At 40.7% G+C, this 19579-nt stretch overlaps 1 protein-coding gene and 1 long non-coding RNA gene across 2 annotated transcripts; one reads left to right on the top strand and one right to left on the bottom strand.

Moving 5' to 3' along the window:
• Positions 1-524: 524 nt before the first annotated feature.
• On the bottom strand, positions 525-3891 carry LOC137675756 (uncharacterized). The gene is made up of 3 exons (XR_011049986.1): positions 3733-3891; positions 1986-2166; positions 525-605 (listed from the first exon to the last, which is right to left on the bottom strand). It is a non-coding gene; the product is annotated as an uncharacterized lncRNA (long non-coding RNA).
• On the top strand, positions 3793-12183 carry RBM11 (RNA binding motif protein 11). Its single transcript, XM_068421962.1, has 5 exons — positions 3793-3918; positions 7915-8077; positions 9004-9082; positions 9834-9927; positions 11851-12183. Exons 1-5 carry the CDS (start codon positions 3817-3819, stop codon positions 12181-12183), a joined length of 771 nt encoding a protein of 256 aa, XP_068278063.1. The 5' UTR covers positions 3793-3816.
• The last annotated feature ends 7396 nt before the right edge of the window (positions 12184-19579 follow it).

Below are 19579 nucleotides of genomic sequence, written 5' to 3' on the forward strand. Positions count from 1 at the left end.
GTTATATATTACTGACAACTGTTACATGCGTGGAATATAGGAAGCAGAGCAACTACAGGTACATCACATTCCAGATTGACCACGTGTCTTTTTTTAAATGTATTACTCAACTGCAATTAGAGGCACTGATGGGCAAAAGAAACTTAGAACAATAAGTCATTCTGGTGACAGAAGGATTTTTCTGTAAGAACTTGAAAATAATCCTGAGAACTGTATCTCCATGCATTATTTTTGCACAAAATTATCTCCTGAGCTTTTTCCAAGAAGTCATTCTCTAATCTAAACCCAGAGAAGGTCTGTGAATGTGCTTATATGGGAGAGAGATAGAGCTTAGAGCCCCACAGATCTCACCCAGACACTGACTCGCTGGGTGTTTTGGGTATGTAACTTCATTCCCTCTGTATCTCCAACTACAAAACAGGTGAAGAAACATTTATTTCTGTGAAGCTCATTTATTTACAAACCAATTCACTGGGTAAATACAAGAGGACAAACTTCAGTTTCTTGGAGTTCACAGTGAGGCAAATAGGCAGATAAACTCTGCATTATCCAAGTGAGACGTCTGGATGCTCAGTTTGCATGTATCTGGCCCCCAATTACTTCCACTGCAGGAGAAAGAAAAACAAACCATAACCACTCAAATATGAGAGAGATGCATCCCAGAAATGTTTTTTTTGCATAGTGTATCCTTCACAGTGCTTCTAAACATAAGGTCTAGGTCTCATTCCTTTCCACCCAGAACAGTTAAGGGGGGTGGGAGTTTGTTTGTTTCATTATTTACTTTTTAAGTGATCACTCTCGTTGGCTGGCTTTATGATTCTGAGCAACTCAAAGAAGCTGTGCTACACAAGCTCCTTCAGAAGACAGCCTTTAGGAGATCTCTTCAAAGTATATTCTTCTTTGAATGCAGCCACAAGGAGAAGAAGATGCAGTATGTCCACTCATAGGAAAATCAACTCAGCTTAACCAGTGACCTTCCATTACTTTTTTGCTTCCATTTCTCAAATTTGTCACCCTATTCTCAGTAAAGTTCACTAAGGAAGCTCTTGTTACTCCTTTGCATTCCCTGTTCATCTCAAATCTTTGACACTTTGTCCAACTATTGTTATAAAAGCACAGCCCTACTGACATTACATATTACTGAGAACAAGTAACTGTATAGCGTCAGTTTGGCTCTTTGCCCCCTCTACTTTTTAATATAGATTATTGTTACAACAAAAACTTAGTGCACCCAAACAACCACCAGTTAGGCAGCCTCAGCATGCAGTCAGTGTGCAATATGTGTTCATATACAAGTTAAAGCATGGAGAGCTCGCCACCACTGAAAACGAACTGGTAACGGCCCTAGTAAAATATCTGCCACGCTTATCCAAGAACCAATCACCTGATCTTAGAAGAAAATCTTCCCTGTGTACCTTTACATATACCTAATGCCACTAGCTGTGAATAAACACACACTTGTTCTTTTACACATGAATGGGGAAAAGAAAAGAAATTTTAAGTTGCCTCTTGAACTGAAAACCAATAAGCCCAGCTCGCATGTAAGTCATGTACCATGCTACCCACGTCGACATAATGACCCATAGAAACAGTTTTAAAGCCCTCTGAAATCAGTCTCAGGAAAGGACTCCTTTACTAAATCAACGCCCAGAAAGTTTTGTAGGGTTAATCAGGATGTTGAACTAGCGCTTGATGGACTCACCTCTCTGTCATATGACAAGGGGACTTTGTTCAACAACAGTGGCACTTACACCCCTTAGAAATTCATAAATCTTAATTACTGTTACTGTTTACACTGTAGTTTCTACTGACATTCCCACTGTCAGGCAAACCCTTCAAGGTGACTGAGTTTCAGGTACACTGTCACAAACAGATGCAAGACCCTCAAAGTTCAGGCACTGCCCATTCCGCTTTGCTGCATATTGTTATGTCCGCTGCTTTTCTCACAAGGATATACTTATTCTCGCACTGAAATTCAGTGTTACCTGCTCTGAAAGTGCCTTATGCAAACCCGTAGAGGACGCCGGCACGGCCTCTTCAGCACTCTGTGTCCCACAGGGCTCAAGGCCGTTGGAGCTGCACCTCCCGAACAAACCCTGATGCTCTGGGGAGATCCCACAGTCCACCAGCTGTTAAAAAACCCTCAAGACTGGCCCAGTATTCACGCTGAAAAAAATATATAAAAACTTCATTTTACTGCATATAAGATTACTATGACTTAAAGGTAACAGAACGGCACTTTTACACTCCAGTTTACCCCTAAAAGTTTGGGATAAAATAACAGCATGATTTTCAAGATTAAGATCGAACTCTTACGCAAGTCTTGATATCCTGATCTGTGGTCACACGTAAACGTATTTCCCCTTCTAATCCTCTCTCTACCCTCAAGGTTTTCGTAATCTTGGGAAATCCCATTCTCAACAAGTCGCATACCAATTCTCATTTCTCCTATGAATCAAGCCACTTCTCCAGAAAAGTTCCCCTCTAACCGCTAGCTTAAGAGTGCTGCTCCCTTTCATGCAAGATGAAATCACACCTGGCTTTTGCAATGCAGTATGTTTAACTATGAAAAAAAAGCTGTCTAAAAGATTACAAAGGGAAAAAACCCTGACTGGCTGGAAGAAATGTTAAGAGTCATTATCTATTCTACACTGAGGCTTGTAATTCCTGTAAATTGATAATCCCTTTCTCAATAGCCTTGACAAGTCAGTAACTCAGTCTCCATTAGAAAATAATGGGCATTGAGGCAAAGCACGCCATCTATGCTTGGGAAAAAAAAAATCTTTAATAATATTTCTCACATTGCTGTCATCAGGGTGACTTCTGAAAACGTGCTGCTTTGTAAAATAACACTTTAAAAATAAATACTGAATGTTACATGTGTGTATGTGCTTGAAACCTGTTTCTAGCAACCATGCAACAGTGGGTTATAAGGCAGGTACAACTCAGAATCATGGAATCATTCTGGTTGGAAAGGACCTTTAAGATCATCGAGTCCAACCATTAACCTAACACTACCAAGTCCACCACTAAACCATGTCCCTAAGCACCACATCTACACCTCTTTTAAATACCTTCAGGGATGGTGACTCTACCACTTCCCTAGGCAGCCTGTTCCAGTGCTTGACAACCCTTTCAGTGAAGAAATTTTTCCTGATATCCAATCTAAACCTCCCCTGGCTCAACTTGAGGCCGCTTCCTCTTGTCCTATCACTTGTCACCCGGGAGAAGAGACCAACACCCACCTCACTACAACCTCCTTTCAGGCATTTGTAGACAGCCATAAGGTCTCCCCTCAGCCTCCTTTTCTCCAGGCTAAACAACCCCGGTTCTCTCAGCCGCTCCTTATAAGACTCGTGCTCTAGTCTTATACTAGTCTAAACTTCCACTTGCAGACAGCAATCATGTTCCAGATCTTTTTAAATCCTGAGAAATGTACAACTCCCAACACTTCACATGTGTATTTCACTAGTAACTCCCACAACGCTTTACCATACTGATGCCTAAAACACTTGGGGGGCCTTTACAGGTGTTTGAAGCACTCGCCCCCGGCCCTGCCCCGGCAGCTGCAGCACCCACCCGCCGCACCGGGCGGCCGGGGGAGGGCACCGCGACCGCGCCCTGCCCGCCCTGTGCTGTGCCGTGTCCCGCTCCCCCGTGCCCGTCCCCTCACACGCAGCGCTCGGGCAGCCCGCGCTCCCGCGTCGCTAGAACAGCGAGCCCGCCCCCTACCAGCAGCGCCCCGTTACGCGGTGCTTTACGGCAGCGGGGGCGCCTCCCCCGGCCCCTCCCTCGGTGGGACCCGGCGGCGCAGCCATGTCCTCGCCGGGGCGGTCCGAGGAGGCGGACCGGACACTGTTCGTGGGGAACCTGGAGAGCCGCGTGCGGGAGGAGATCCTCTACGAGCTCTTCCTGCAGGTGGAGGGCGGGCCCCCAGGGGCGGGGCGGGGCCGCGGGGCGGAAGCCGCGGTGAGCCCCAGCCGGGCGCGGCGGCCGTGTTATCCCCGGGGCCCAGCAGGGGCGAGCGGAGGCCCCGGGTTGCGGCTCTCTGCGGTGGGGAGCGGCCACGGCAACCTCCGCCGCAGGAGCGAAGCGCTGCCGGTGGCCGGCCGGGGCCGGGGCCGGGGCCTGCCGCCCGCAGCCCAGCGCGCAGGGCCGTCCGCGGGGGCGGGAGCCCTCTTGGTGCGTCGCCTGTTCGCGACCGCCGCTGCGGCTCCGTGCCCCTGGGCGCTGGGCGGGTGGGAGCCGTGCCCGTGCCGCCCGTCTCCTCCGCCTCGGGTTTGTCCCCTCCCGGCTGTGCAAGTTTTGGTGCCGCAGATGGGCCCCGAGTTAGTGAGGAAGTTAAATAATTTAAAGGTGTTTTTAAAATGCCCAAGGAAAAATATTTTTTACACTTTTTTAATATATTCTGAGCAAGAAATTTTTTGATCAATAATTTAAGAAAAATTAGTGTAAAACCTGAAAATGTGTTGGGCAAGATGGAAACCATTAAAGCGCGACAGGCAATAGGAATGATCTGCACGTGGGGCTCTGGACTTCCATCTATAAATGACCTTTATATCAAAATGTTTTAATGCTTGAGAAGATTCTGTTGGTATTTTCAGGGAGGTGGGGGGAAAATACTAAGTAGCTGGACCTGTTTCAAACCTGAGCTTAATTCTCTGTCTTTGGAAATAAGGCATGCCAAGGAGGAAATAAAACAGCAAAGATGGAGAACGTTAAGACACTGGCTTGGCTTCAGTTTTGATCTCACATTGACAGCATCTCTGGCTAAGCCGGGTTTATTAACCTGAAAGTAGTAAGGAAAAGAGGGGGGAGGATTTGGAGAGGAGGGAGCATTATATCACTAATGCAAGCATCAAATTTCAAGATGGATTGACAATAGTTGCTGATTATGGGCTTTTCCTGAGTTTGTTTATGGTGTGTTTGGTTTGTATTTTTGTTTTTTTCCTCCTGGCGTGATCCAGTCAGCCTCTGTCAAGCTAAAAGCTCCCAGACTCTGGCTAGACACTTTAGTTGACAGCATGGTGATAAACTTGCTTCTACCAATCCACTAATTTCCCCCAGTCTCAGAATGAACCTTGCTTCCTTCTGGTCAGTTTGCAAAATAAAGAGTGAAAAAAAAAAAAAAAGAGGTGGGCAGAATAATCTGTTGTTTTACTATTTCATTTGTTAATCAGAACTATTTCTATTCACCAGTTTTATTCCACTGATTAATCTGGTATTTGTCTTGTTAACTAGGCAAGACCTCAGCATGCTACCCCATTTGCACTGAAAGCCCTTTTTGTTTGGTATATTCTAGCCCTTTGGGATTTTAGCTGTTCCTGTCTGTTCTTAACTTTCAGTTTTTAACTTTTCTTCAAAATTAGCTAAGAAACACTTGTTTCTTATTTTTTTTTCCCCTTATTTTCTATGCAGTATTCCTACCTGTTTCCAATACTAAACAGTAGTCTGCTGTTTAACTGTAAATGTTAGGTTAAGAAAGCGTATCTTACTAGGGGACATGAGTAATACCGTACAAGTTCTCGTACAAAAGTGATAAAAATAAGCAGATGCTCTCAGAATGCTGTTTGCATGACTCTTCTCCATAATCTGCAGCAGTCATCCAACTGCTGACTTTCATCTGGGTCTGTAGGTCATCCCAATAACACCTACTTTTTCCTTCTCTTTATCTTGTTCTCACTCAGCTTCTCTGTCTTTTGCTGCAACAGCGTATGTTTTTCATTGCAGTATTGTCCTTTCGCAGAAAGTACACAGTTCAGTGTTCCTGCTATGGCGTAGTCCTAAAGATGCACTCCTGACCTGTAGCTTTTCCCCCATCAAATTATGAGCAAGTATCTATTATTACTTCTAAACTATTAATATTTATGAACAGGAAGACTACATATTTAAAAGGCTGATCTGCAAAGGACTTCAGTTTGTTGCTTCTAGTTCTTGAAGAACCAGATCCTCCTCGTTAGGCAAATAATAATCAGAAGACTGGATATATGTAATTTTTTAAAAAACTGCAATGTAGTGCAGCACAACAACAAAAATGCCTTAAGGAGCCAACTCAAGCAAAAATAAACATGTTCAGAATCTTACTGAAATCCTTGTTTAAAAACAAACAAATTAAATACCCAAACCAAACCAAAAAAAAAAACAACAGCCAACTTCAAGATATTGGGAAAGATGAAATCAACATTTTGAAGATTACCTGCACAGGACAATCTAGGTAGTATCCACTGCTGTATAGCCTGATCACCCTCTGCACCAATAAAAAATGGTAGATTATTTTCAATCCTTTGTGTTTGCCTGTGTGACTTCCCTACTTTTGCAAGGGTTGGGGGGTGGGGGTGTTTCATTTTTCGGCAACAGCTTCTTATTTAATTGAGTATTAGTTTATACACCGCTGGCAAAACATACAGCAATCAGACATTGTTATCACAGATAACAATCCTTGATATCTTTGGTCTGACAACATGGAGGATATAATAAGGGCGATGGCTCCACATCATCACTAAATGCTCACAGCAGACAAATTGCAGATTTGTTGTTTGGCAGTAATTGTTGGAAATGCAGAATAATAAAGTAGATTACTTGCTATGGCTTATTTTCTTCATCTGAGCATATGCTGTATGTTTATTTGGAATGTTTTAACTGCTTATGCAGTTTAATTGCTGCAGAGCTGTTAGGAGTTAACTTGTGTTTGCCTGAAGCTGTAGCTGACTTCTGAGTGACTTACTGAGAAGTACATACTGTATCAGTAGTAGTAGTGGAAGCCAGGTCTACCAATGAGTGCTATTTTTTGATTCAGAACAATGAATTTTCCATCTACTACAGTAATTGAGACTTTCAATAATTTTTTTTACTGATGGATTTTTTTGTAACTTATGTTCACTTCATTGCTCATCTGGATATTATATGCTCCTAAAGTTAATTGTTGCATCCTCAGCACCCCTGGTCTGTGGCAGCAGACTGCTGTTGGCTGCTTCTTTTCGCTCTGCTAAATCAGCCGTACAGACGCATAGTTTGTTTTGATGAGAAACTGTTAATTTGGTGACTAATACACTGATTACATCTTGAACAGAGAAAATTCGTCATGTTTGATATCTATTATGAAAATGACAGTTTCTTTGAAAATGGAGCCAGTGTTTATGGAATATCGCTGTTTTAATTTCGTTCTAGAAGTATTACAAAAGGATTAAAATGGTACATGTAGGCAGAGATTGAATTTTTCAATGAAGATATTTCAGTCAAAGGGTGTGGTTTGGCGTTTTGTTTTGTTGGTGGGTTTTGGGTTTTTTTTGGGGGGCGGGGGCAGAAAGAGTATGTTATCTCTGATGAGATGACAGGGTATCTTGATTCCTTGCCATGCACTTGTGATGAGGGTTAGGCAGTACAGAAAACTTTTGTAGTGGTTCCAGAAGCACTACTCTCTCTTCAGATTTGCTTTCCCACATTGTTGATGCTGCCCATTTTAGGAATTTAAGCAAGAGTAAAACAGAAGGATATTTTGCTTAGTCATGTTAGCTGTGCAAAAACCCTCTGTAATAATTGTACTAGCAGCTGTACACCTATAAGATAACCTTTGCTATGGAGTCAGTAAATTAGTCTTCCCTCTTGCAGCAGCTATCATCATTATATTTTAAAAACAATCAAAAAATCTGATTGTTAAAGACTAAACATCACCCATGGACTGACCCTTGGTTCCCTTTTAAAGTTTGCGGAACTGATTTTTGTTTGTAGAAGACTCAGAATTTGAGCTTGGGGAATGTGGACAGACATTTTCAAAGTCAAGTAGAGATTCTTATATTGAGAGTCTTACACTGTTTCTGACTATGGCAGAACATACATCATTATGAAATATCCAAAAAAGATTGAAGTGTCAATCTCTGTTAATTTCTGTCAGAAAATAATACAAATTTCTTTCAGGCTGGACCATTAACCAAAGTGACGATTTGTAAGGACAAAGAAGGAAAACCCAAGTCTTTCGGATTTGTCTGCTTTAAGCACAAAGAATCAGTGCCTTATGCAATAGCTTTGCTGAATGGAATCCGTTTGTATGGAAGACCAATTAAAGTACAGTATCGGTTTGGTACGTTTAGTAGTCTCAATGATGAACTTTAAGTCTTTGTAAATTTTTACATTTTTTATGACTATTTTTGAATCCTACAGTCTTTTACAAAGATGACGACTTATAGTTGGAACAAATTACAGTCCATTTTTTTTTAAGAAACAAAAATTTCTTGTGGCTTTTGCATAGGGAAGGATTCAGTCTTTGTACTTGTTGTTTACTAAGAGAATACAATAGGTTGGTTCAGAACAGCATAACTTGCAAGCCAGCTCAGACCACACTCTATGGAAAACATAGCAGCACAGGTTTTCACGACAGATTACATTTAGGAATCAGGGTGTGCCTTTAACTTGCAGTCTGGGAGGAAAAGTTGTTTCAGTAAGTGCAGCAACTACCAAGCTGTTTGATAGCTTTTATACTAAAGCCACAGAGTTATGAGAGCTGTTGTTTTAAGTAGAAGGGATTGTAGTTCAAAGAATATAGTAAAGTCAGAGTCACGTTCTTCATTTTATGTTTAGGAAAATAAACCTAGAAAGCTAATGACCAGGCAGCGTTTACAACCCAAACATTAAGGACTTATGTTCCCACTATGCACTGTGCCACTCCTTACTTCAAAGGCTGTGCAGAGCAGTTGCTGGGTTTAAGTAGAATGGCTGAGGTTCCTAAAATCAGAAGCATCTCATGTGTCTGTTACTGAATGGGAATTATTCTGCTCTTGATTACTTCAACAGCCCCGATTATGCTTCTGTAAGTAAATAAATGATAAATGAACATTTTCCAGCAGTAAAAAGATGCTATAGATTATCTGCCATAAAATGGCACCTTACCTTTATATACTACCTTAGATATGCGAGCACACTACAGGTGACACAGAACACTTTCTGTGTTTTTAACTTGTTAATTGAATAGTCATAAGTGAAGTCATCATGCTCTTTTCTTATTTACAGGGAGTTCTCACTCATCAGAACTAAACAGCCCTACACATGGTTTTGAGAACTGTATTGACTTATATTCACCTTCATATAGGTAACAAAGATTGAACTGTATGATTATAATTAAAAAAAAAATCTTATAAGAAAATCAGTTGATGTGGTAGAGCAATCTTTAGGCTTGTCATTAAAACAGCTGTTGCATGCTTTAATTGCATCCTTGCTGATGACCTGCAATGGGCTGTAGTTAATTTTAATGTTTGGTTGTTTAGATTGCCAGAGGCTCAGTTAGCTTGAATTTTCCATTCTTTATTTGCTTCTGCAAGATACCGGACCAAGAGGAAATATTAAAATATGGTGTTTGTACTAACAATGTTTGCAGTTGTTAAGTGAAAACAATCTGACAATGGAGACAATCTTTTTAAACCCCACTGAGTTTATACCTGTATTTTTTTGTGCGTATATGTACAAGCAGCTGTCACGCACACATGAATGCACAGGTATAAACCTGTTATAATGGAACTCTGAACACCCAGATTCAGAGTTTTTCAATGTTTCAACATTTTTATTTACAACTGTGACAGAACCCTCTGTGGAAGCTAAACCCCCGTAGTGAAATCCAGAACTCTTTTTTTGCATCTGTACTTAAGTACATGTGAGGATTACTCATTAATTGAGCCCTCAGGTGTATTTTCCTTGATTTATCAGTTTTTTCATGGAAGTCCAGTTGTTAATATCTCAATTCTCCTCTTAGATATTACCATTACAGCCCAAGAGTTAAGTCTCAGCACTCTGGTAAGCAGTATGTGGTGGACATCTAGTCTTTGTACGTTTGCTTGTTTTTGTAGGTATCAAGAGCCTTATGGAAATCCTCCATTTCCTGTTACTCCTTTTCCAATGAACAATAGTTTACCTCATGAATACTTAGGCTTTCAAAAGATGGTGAGTTTGTGTTAAAAATTTGGGAGCTTTTTTATGAAGTTGAATGTATCCTGCATTTCTGCAAAGAACAGTGCTTATTTAATGTCTCAAAATGTGATTTAGGCCGCTAACTTTGATGGTATTAGGTCTATTTATTATAGTACTTAAGGGTACTGTAGTAACAGGGGATCTACCAAACCAAACTGTTTTCTTACTGCAGGAATGTCTTAAAGGTATATAGTTTAGGGAGGCTAAAAAATGTCAAAGTCTACAGACAGAACTCTCTCCTGTACTGGGTTCCAAATCCAATCCCCTTAGTGAGACAAGCTAACCTAATAAAATTACAACCATGCAAGCAATAGCTTCTTCATATACAGCTAATTCAGTCAGGGAACCTCTTAGCTCTTCTACTCAATTCGAAATGCCCAGCAGGACCTTGAAATGTCCTAAAACGAAACCTAAAACTTGCCCAACAAATGACCACTGCCCAAGTTAAGGCAACAACAGGTTGAGGGTTTCTGGTCTGAAGCTTTTCATGCCCCTGCAGTTCTCGCATTCGCGATTTACTTTCACAGCAGTAGACAGTGAGAACCCGTATTCCACTTCCCCTCTAACAGATTCTGGCACACCGGGCCATTCTTGTCCTCATCTCTTTTGTCTGAGATATTCCACAAGGCAAGGGAACTGGTCTCTTCAGATGACAGCCTGTGGGCCAAACCTTACTCACCAAACACATCATGGAGCTTCTCAATCTGATGAGCATGGACTGGTAGGACTGAAGAAACCTAGCATTTAATGTGAGGTACCAACTGCGGACAGTACTGCTGCCACCCAGTCTGACTGGGGAACGGCAGCCCTTTGTAACTGTTTAAAGGGTGAAGTCTGGGTAGGTTACTCTTGCTAGCTGCAGTCTGAGCAGGAAAATGGAGAGGGTCTGTTCCTTGTTGCACAGATGTGGTGGTGACCTGCCTCCCCTCTTCCCAGGCTGTGCCCTCAGAAGAGCTGGTGCTTGCAAAAACTTTCCCATCCCCTTCACTGTGGTTGGAAGGCTCAGGAGTGTACCATCTTCCCCGCTGTGCTTGCCAGTGAACCCACTCATCAGTAACATGCAGTATGTAAACACTGAGAGACCAAACTCTGCAGACAAGCACAACCAACTTCATTCCATTTTCTGTGTACTAGAAGGGATGGTATTGCAGTATGTCTCCAATGATAGTTCCAGCTTCAGCAGGAAGCAATCTTGTCACATGTATGCCTTCACACATCTGCCTCACCTTTATTTGGGTGGGCCAGGCAGGTTACTCGCTTGGAGTCTGTCTGCACATATGACACACTCAGATGTGCTCCCCATCATTCTTCTGGTTACTGCCAGTCAGTAGAAAGCTGCTCTTTTCTGATCTTTGTAATTCTGTTTCTGTATTTGGGCTATGCATTTTGCATGAGAAGGACTCTTGGGATACTTCAGGGATGGTAGCAGTAAGTTGGACACTTACTGCATTGTTCCAAGTGCTTTGATCTATGGTTTCACTGTACCTTGTTGAAACGCCTTGTACCACATTAAAATTAGTTAAACCAGGTTTAAAAAAAAAATTGCAGGTGTGCATGTCTTTACATTAACAATAGGTACTGCAGTTACAAATGTTAATAAAATACATAGATGAAGAAATGAAAGGAGTGCCATGTTTGATTACCTTACACAAGGACTAACTGGCCATTTAATCTTAAATCAGATTATGTCTCTGTTCTAACTTTGCCATGAAAAATTTGTCTACTTTTTCCAACTGTACTAGTTGACATAATAAAATATAAGCTTTATTCTCAAACATTCTGTGTTATTTTGTAATTTATCACTATTTTCATTGTATAAGCTGTAATGCATGCAAAATTAAACTCTTCAAAACTTCCTCTTTACAGTGTTAACAACTCAAGTTTCTGTTTCTCTAGATGAACCATTTTTTAGCACAGCAGTACACAGTACGGAGTCCAATGGGTCAACAGTTTCCTTACTATCAGATGACTCCACCACTGCCTTCAAATTTATCCTTTTCTCCCTATCAGAATCAAGCTGCAAATTTTCAGTCTGCACAGAGTTCTTTTGAAGTGGCCCTGCCACATTCAAGTGACTGTGAAGTGCATCAGGTGGATGAAAGCACCTCTAAAAGAAAGAGAGAACAGCAAAGTTGTGACAGTGACACTAGTATTGAGGATGACAAAAGGAGACAAAGAGAGCGTGGCCAAAAATACAAGATGCGCAAAGCCAAGAAAAAGACGCATTAATCCTGTGTAACTGGATTCATCTTTTTTTATTATATTTGCTATTTTTATTTGAGAGAGATTTAATCTTTCATCTTTGCACTGTATTAAAAAAGGAATGTTCAAGATTCATATTATTTTTGAAATGTGTTGTGCATAAAGTATACTGATACTTTATTTATCTTAACCTATTTAAAGAGGAAAGTACTATTTAAGGTAGAGGAAACATTTAAAAAGATAAAGTTTTCCTAATAAAGGGAAAAAAACCCTTGGGTTGGCTTCCTCCCCAGGAATCATGGAAGGCTATTATTTCATTAATACAGAAACTTTATGAAAATACATATCTTCAGCCACTCATGAAGCACATGTATCACTTCCATCGGCACGTATTTTTGTGAATTGTGTGAAAATTTTCTGGAGCCATTAAAGGAAGTGCATAGGCTAGAAATTCTAAGTGTCATATCAGAGATGTGCTCGTCACTGAAGTATCAACACCTGTAACTTTTTTCTGATTTAGCTCTGTTTTTACTTACAGTTAGGATCACCTTGTATGGTTATTGGAACTGTTTTTTTCCAGTAGTAAATTTGAGGTAAAATACGGGCATTTGCACTAACTACAAGACTTACGTATGTATCTATACTTGAATGTATGTACTTTATGGCTGCAGTTATGTACTGACTAGAACTACATGCATATATATGCATCTTTCTGTAAAGTTACTCTCTAGTGTTTTATTTGCTTATTTGAGAATCTAAATGTTCATTGTAACAAATGGATGAAAAATCTAATGAGTATCTAATCTAATGGATCGTACAAAAGCATAAGTCAGTGGAGTTAGTACTACCTCTTAAAAAGAAAAGTTTTCCCCTTGTTTAGCAGAGGAAGAATAAACTATCTCATATCATGATGAATCGAAGTAGTCAAATGACCTATTTTCTGTCTTTCACAACTGCCACCAACAACCTATACACAGATACAGAGGTATTGTCTTATACAATACCAAGTACAGGTGAAACACTTTTAAGATCCTATTATATGAGAAATCAAAACACACAATTTTCAGCTATTTGATACTGCTTAAAGTTAAGTCTCCTGTTCAGACTAGATGTAGACTTCAAATTGAACCTGACTAAGAAAGGATTTTGGTTTTATTAAACTCAGTTTTCTTGGTTATAATTTTGGATTCCTTGAAAGGAATACTCTTCATCCTTACAGTGGTATTGAGAAAGAATGTCCAAGTTTACTGGTTTAAAGGTGATGCGTTTTACAAGCCAAATGAGTTTCAGAAACGGAAGAACGTTTAGCTTGCAGTATCTTACAACAATTTCTCTTTTGTCTGGTGAGATAAATCACAGCTAATAAAATCACTTTCTCAAGACACCACTTTTAACTTCCCAAAGGGATTACTTCTTTAGCCTAAGAGACATTCCTATAATGCCACAGTATGGTACCCTTGAAATGTCATTAGCAACTGAAATCAACCTTCTCTAGAAAGAACTTAGTAACAAAGGTTTGTGCCTTAAGTAAAATCTATGCCATATGTTTTAAGAAACTTGTTAAGTCTGCCCAATCCCTTTCCCTTTTTCCTTCTACCCTTCCATACAAACACTTGCCCCTTTATCTTTTTGGTTATTTTTTTTCCCCACCAGTAACTTTAGGACTAAACTATGTAGATGTAATCTAACTTCTCTTGGAAGATACTGCTGACATTATACCAGTAAGTCACTGATCACAAAAGTTGCCACGATAGTGGAAAAAGTTAACAAGTAAAATACACTGGATTTCTTTAAACCTATTCCCTATGTTAAAGAAATTTAACCAAGTAGAGGAAGAATATGTTAACATTATCTTAAGTTAGAAGTGAAGTTCATCAGACAAAACAGAAAACAGATGGATGCCCAGCCCAGAGTTAGCCTAGAGAAAGAGAAGCTTAGTCAGGTCTATGCTAATGTGTCCTTATTAAACTTCCCAGCGGATAGGTAAGATAATCTGTTCTATGCAATTATACTCTACAAAAGGAACGTCAAGGAGGATCATATTGCATATGGCTGATAAAATATCAATACAGTTTTTCTAAAGAAAAAATTTTTCTTACTCTCTTTCTTCCCAGTCTTTTTTTCCTGAGGGAAGTATGGATTTTAACATCTCTCAATATCTGCTTACCTAAAACTTATCAGTGTGTTAAGAAAAGCTGGGCATGTGGGAATATGCTAAAATTACTTTAGCCGTAACTAAATGTCTTTTGTACATCTGTTAACTTAAGATATCACTTTAGTCAGGGCCTTGTTGATATTTTAGTTACATTGTCACGATGTTAGGAAATAAAATACAGGAAACAAAAAAAACATTGAGTTTGGCCTTGACCAAATATTTCTTCAAGCCCCTATCTGTTCAGTCACTTTTAAAATTCTTTATGAATATGAAATTAATATTTTCTATGTTAGTTCTGATCTAAATTATTTTTATTTTGTCCTGGTCTTTCACTTCCCATGCTACTGGTTGGCCACAAGACCTTGCTTTCCCTGGTGTCACATAGGTCTTGCATTTAGACTTGTTTCTGGGTATTTTATTATATGGAATGCAGTGCATAGTTATTTCCATTAAAATCTTCCAGACTTTGGAGAAATCAGTATCGCTGCAGCTATGCATTCTCATTTAAGGTGGCAATGTGCCAGGTAAACAAGGGTCAAAGGGGAGGTGCCATATTAACTATAGAATAAAATCAAGATACCGATTTTTATTAACTTTTGGAAAAACTTCATGTTCAGGAAAAAAATACAGCAATGGAAATTGCTATTATAGCTTCCTTCCTACCTACCTTTACATTTAAATACTGTTGAGCAAGCTGTATGAGGCCTCCAAAAAGCAAAACTAGAAAGTATTGAGAAGTAACAAAAGTCAAAACTTGCTTATCTGGTATGCAGTCTGCTGGAGTCCCCAGTGCTGCAGCAGCCTGGTTCCGGAGACAGGCCAGAGTTCCAGCTGCCAGTCCCAGGTGGAGTAGTTCCGTGGACAGCGAGCACGTGCTTTCTAAGTTTTATCCAAAAGTGCTTTAAGTTGGATCTGATCAGCAGCAGCGGCACTGCAGTGCTCTGGTTCCAGTGGGAGACAGCTGGTGCCACGAAGCAGCTCGCTCTGCAGGCCCAGCTCTGAGATGAAAGTACGGTTGTTTGTCATTTTCTGACACACCAACAAACGTGCGGTAGCACACATACATACATCTAAGAGCTAGTGAAAAAAAAAAGGGGAGGGGGATTATATGTTTAGTCACAAGTTAGGATGCGCACACACAACCACACGCCATCCCCTCTCCTGCCATCTCAATTTCACTTGACTGCTGCCCACTAGTACGACACACCCCGGGCCTGTCATTAAATGACACCAAGGAGACACAACTCACGGGCGGACCGTGCCCTCAGCGGCTGCAGGTCACGTTTTAGGGCACGAAGAGCATTTCACCACAAGCTCTGCGGGTCGTGGGGACACCGCGCCGTGCGGCTCGGCCGGGGCGGCAAAACCTCCCCGCGGCCTCCTCTGGGCCCGGTGGGGCCGGGGAACCGGGCTGGTCTCACCGGCTCCAGGCTGCGGGGAAGGCTGAGGCTGGGGCAGGGCCGCCCTCCCCGCGCCTCGCCCCCGCCCGCCTCCAACGCCTCGGCCCTCGCCGGCTGCCCGGGGAGGCCCTTCAGGAGCGTCCCGCCTCTGAGGGAGCCACGGCCGCCTCCCGCGGGACACGGGGCGGCTTCTGCGAGCGCCCGCGTCCCGCCGGCGAGAAGGCGACCCAGCGCGGGGGGCTGAGCGGGGAGGAGGCGGTATTGACCCCGCCAGGGCTTGCCTGCTGCCCCGGGAGGGTGCTGCTTTAAACCTGACCGGGTTTCATGAGGGATTCGTGCTAGGTCTGTGTCAAAAAAATGACCACTGCTGTGTCCTGGGGTGTATCCCTTGAATTTATAAGGAGGGAATAACCTTCAGGCCAGGGTTTCGTCCGATATTTCTTATCATTCTTTTCTGAAGGAAATAGGAGCTTTGCCGCAGATAGGAATAGAAGCAGGTTTTAAGCAGGGGATGTTTGTGACCAAGACTTCTACTGTGTTCTTCAATAATAAAAGACAATAGTTCAAACAAACCGTGCTGTATGGGTGTAAATCGTAATGGGACCATGGCAAACATTTACATGTGATAGTGAAGGGCAAGTAGATGCACAAGCAGATGTGTTTGTTAGAGAAGGAGGGCATACGTATTTGTTTCTTGGAATATCATTTAATCAATTGTCCAAGAAAAGTTGTTGTGGAAAATATACAGGATTTGGAGCACCCGCAGTATACATTTTTGATAGGTGGGTTTTTTACACCACCTACTGAAAAGAACTGTAACTGCATCTTTGGTTAGAAATTATTTTAAGATGGTAATTACTGAGAAATTATTTTAAGATGGTAATTACTGAGGGACAGATTTACTCCTTAGGTGTGCTGAAGTAATTCTTGGGTGTGGATACATATTCCTCAAGAAGTATGGCAGAGTTTGTATTTGTTTGCCTCTACTACACTTATCTCCAATGACTTATGGAATTGGCAGCAGTGCACAAGCCTCATATTCTTCTCATTTACAGGTACAGTACACATTAGTAGTACTTCATCTGTGAGGGTCTGAAAGGAGTTTGCCATTCTTTACGTGTTAGCAGTTGATAACTTCCAATAGCTGGGTTTTCAAATGGGGGAAAAAAAACCCCACAGGATTTTAACCGTCAAAGATTTAAGGAAAGTTTGCTTGTATTGGACATAGAATCATAGAATATCTCAAGTTGGAAGGGACTCATAAGGATCACCGAGTCCAACTCCTATGCTTTACTGTTGGTGCGATCATACTCTAGGGTGTGTGTAAACAGTGTAAAATCAAGCTGCTGTGCTGGTGAATATCCTCTTACAGCAAGTTAAGTTGTTCTAGTAAGTCATGAGACTGTAGATCTCTTTCATTCTTCATACCTTGTGTTAGAGTGTATTGGTGGGAGAAGGTAACAGAAAAAGAAGAGTAAGTACAGACTTTATTATAGCTCAGAATTAAATTGCTCCTAAAAACTACATGTTTAGTAAAAGAAAAAAAAAAAACCAAAACCAACTTTTTCTTCAGTCTTTCAAGTAACATTGATACTTTTTCCTTTTTTTTCTTTTTTAAACAGAAACACAGGCCTGAAGAGAATGTTTTTTTCTTCAGTAAATTAACATATTCCTGGTTTAGCGGGTGAGAGTTTAATAAACTTCTTGTTGACGTTCAGTGATGCTCACAGAGTTATAGAGCACGCACTTACATTCCACACCATCATTCTGGCTTGAGCCAGAGCCTGCGATTGCTGTTAGCTTTTTGTAGAAAAATCAAAGTTTACAACTTTTAGAGCTCATATTCAAATATTTTGTGAAGTATTCTTTATACATAGTAACAGTCATTTTATACGTTATCTACTGGCATTATTTAAAACATCAATATTTTGACAACTAAGTATAATATTCTTGACACAATAGGCAATACTTTTTAGAGAACGTGATATAAAAGGCCAGATTAGGCTATCCTTTTTTATTTATTATCTGTCTGTGTAAAGTTTGGCAATAGACAAAAATTAAAATAAGGTTTCCTTTATACTCCACATAGTGATACAGCAATTTGCTAGATCTCCGGGAACAAATATTCAGTAGTACGTTTAAGGTATTTTCCAAGTAGCCAATTTCATCCTTGTTTTCCTCCCTCTTTTATGGCAGGCCACATGTTATTACTGTAGATAACCTGCTCATAAACACCAATAAAGTCCCTTTGCTTCTTGGGACATTTTCCACTCAAAAAAAGGAACTGAAAGCTCAACTATTATCAAGTCATGCAGCTTCCTGTCACTTAGTATGTTGGATGTTATTTCAAACAATTTCATGTCTTATGTCTTGTGACCATTACTCATTTTTAACATTTTTCTTTTTTCTTCTTTAAAAATCATTTGAGTCAGACATATACACTTCAAAAATCTAAAAGTGAGAAAAAACATTTTAAGAGTATTATAACTGTTTCTTGCTTTATTCAATATTATTAATTTTAAGAAAAAAATGAAAATGGTATTTGCTGTTAATAAGCTGAGACAAAACAATCAGATTGTTTCAAGGATTCAGGGTATTCGGTTAAACTCTGGCCCTGTTGAAGTTAGGAGTTCATCATCAGTTTCAGAGTAGCTTTGGTTTTTACCAACCCTTATATTCTACACCATAAATAAAAATTTTCAGTTTTCCTAGAAAGTTATGCAGTGTACTGAGTGCAGCACTTCTATATGACATGTATGTGTTCATTGTGTCATGGTGTTCACCCAAATGTTCAAGCTAGGCTACCCTTTGTATTTTTTAACTAATTCCACAATGTTTAACGAAAGAAGAGAGGAAGGAAAAAAAAAGGGATTTCAGTTCTGCTCAGTGAGAGCTTATTTAGCTGTGAAATAACTGGATGCAGTTAAACTAATATTGTGAACATTAGATATGTTCCCTCTTTCCAATCACAAGCAAACACAATAAATTATGGCTAATACATACTCGCCTTAAGTGCTTGCAATCTAAATGAGGAAGTCTCAATTGTTACAAAATAAAGCCATAATGCTATATTATGTTTCTTTAGAATTCAGGCAATCTGGAGATTATGGTGTGGAGGGCATTTGGTAGATCTATTTATCCTCTGGCAGCAGTGAGTTTTAGCATTGAGGTGAGTTATGCGGAATTCTTGAACAGTTCCCACTCAAGTACCGGTTGGCCTGCTTTCCTCATCTGTCTCAAAAGCTGGCACTCTTAGTGAGAACCTGTGTTATTTTTGCCTTAATTTATCAAGCATAAGGCAAATTCACTTTGTATTAATGTTACCGCTTCAGTAGATGCTTGGGTGGCCCTTGGGGATAGCGAGATCCACCCCCACCAGAATTTGACAGCCTCCAAAAAAGTGTTTCTAAGTCTTATTTTCTAGACTGGATATCAGGAAAAATTTCTTCACCAAAAGGGTTGTCAAGGACTGGAACAGGCTGCCCAGGAAAGCAGTGGAATCACCATCCCTGGAGGTATTTAAAAGACGTGTAGATGTGGTGCTTAGGGACATGGTTTAGTGGTGGACTTGGTAGTGGTAGGTTAATGGTTGGACTGGATGATCTTAAAGATCCTTTCCAACCAAAACAATTCTATGATTCTATGATAAGCACAATGGCACACATGTTAGCCTCAAGCCCAGCACTGGCACTGACCAGCACTGGAATGATACACTGGAAGTGCACGCTAGAGAAGATAGATACTGTGCTTGTGTTGCAGCCCTCAGGGAGGGAAACCCCCACCAGCTTGCAAGCATTAGAGCTGCCACTGACAGGGCACACACTCCAGTGTCTATGCACGTGTGATTCCTAGATGTTTGGGACTTCCT

This window comes from Nyctibius grandis, chromosome 2 (genome assembly GCF_013368605.1).
Source record: "Nyctibius grandis isolate bNycGra1 chromosome 2, bNycGra1.pri, whole genome shotgun sequence".
NCBI classification, from domain to species: Eukaryota; Metazoa; Chordata; class Aves; order Nyctibiiformes; family Nyctibiidae; genus Nyctibius; species Nyctibius grandis.

Bases quoted from the DNA above. Each gene is read 5' to 3' on its own strand.
- RBM11 (XM_068421962.1), top strand. From the start codon at position 3,817: ATGTCCTCGCCGGGGCGGTCCGAGGAGGCGGACCGGACACTGTTCGTG. The intron at 8,078-9,003 runs GTACGTTTAGTA...TCTTATTTACAG, and splicing joins TAAAGTACAGTATCGGTTTG to GGAGTTCTCACTCATCAGAA. The intron at 9,928-11,850 runs GTGAGTTTGTGT...CTGTTTCTCTAG, and splicing joins ACTTAGGCTTTCAAAAGATG to ATGAACCATTTTTTAGCACA.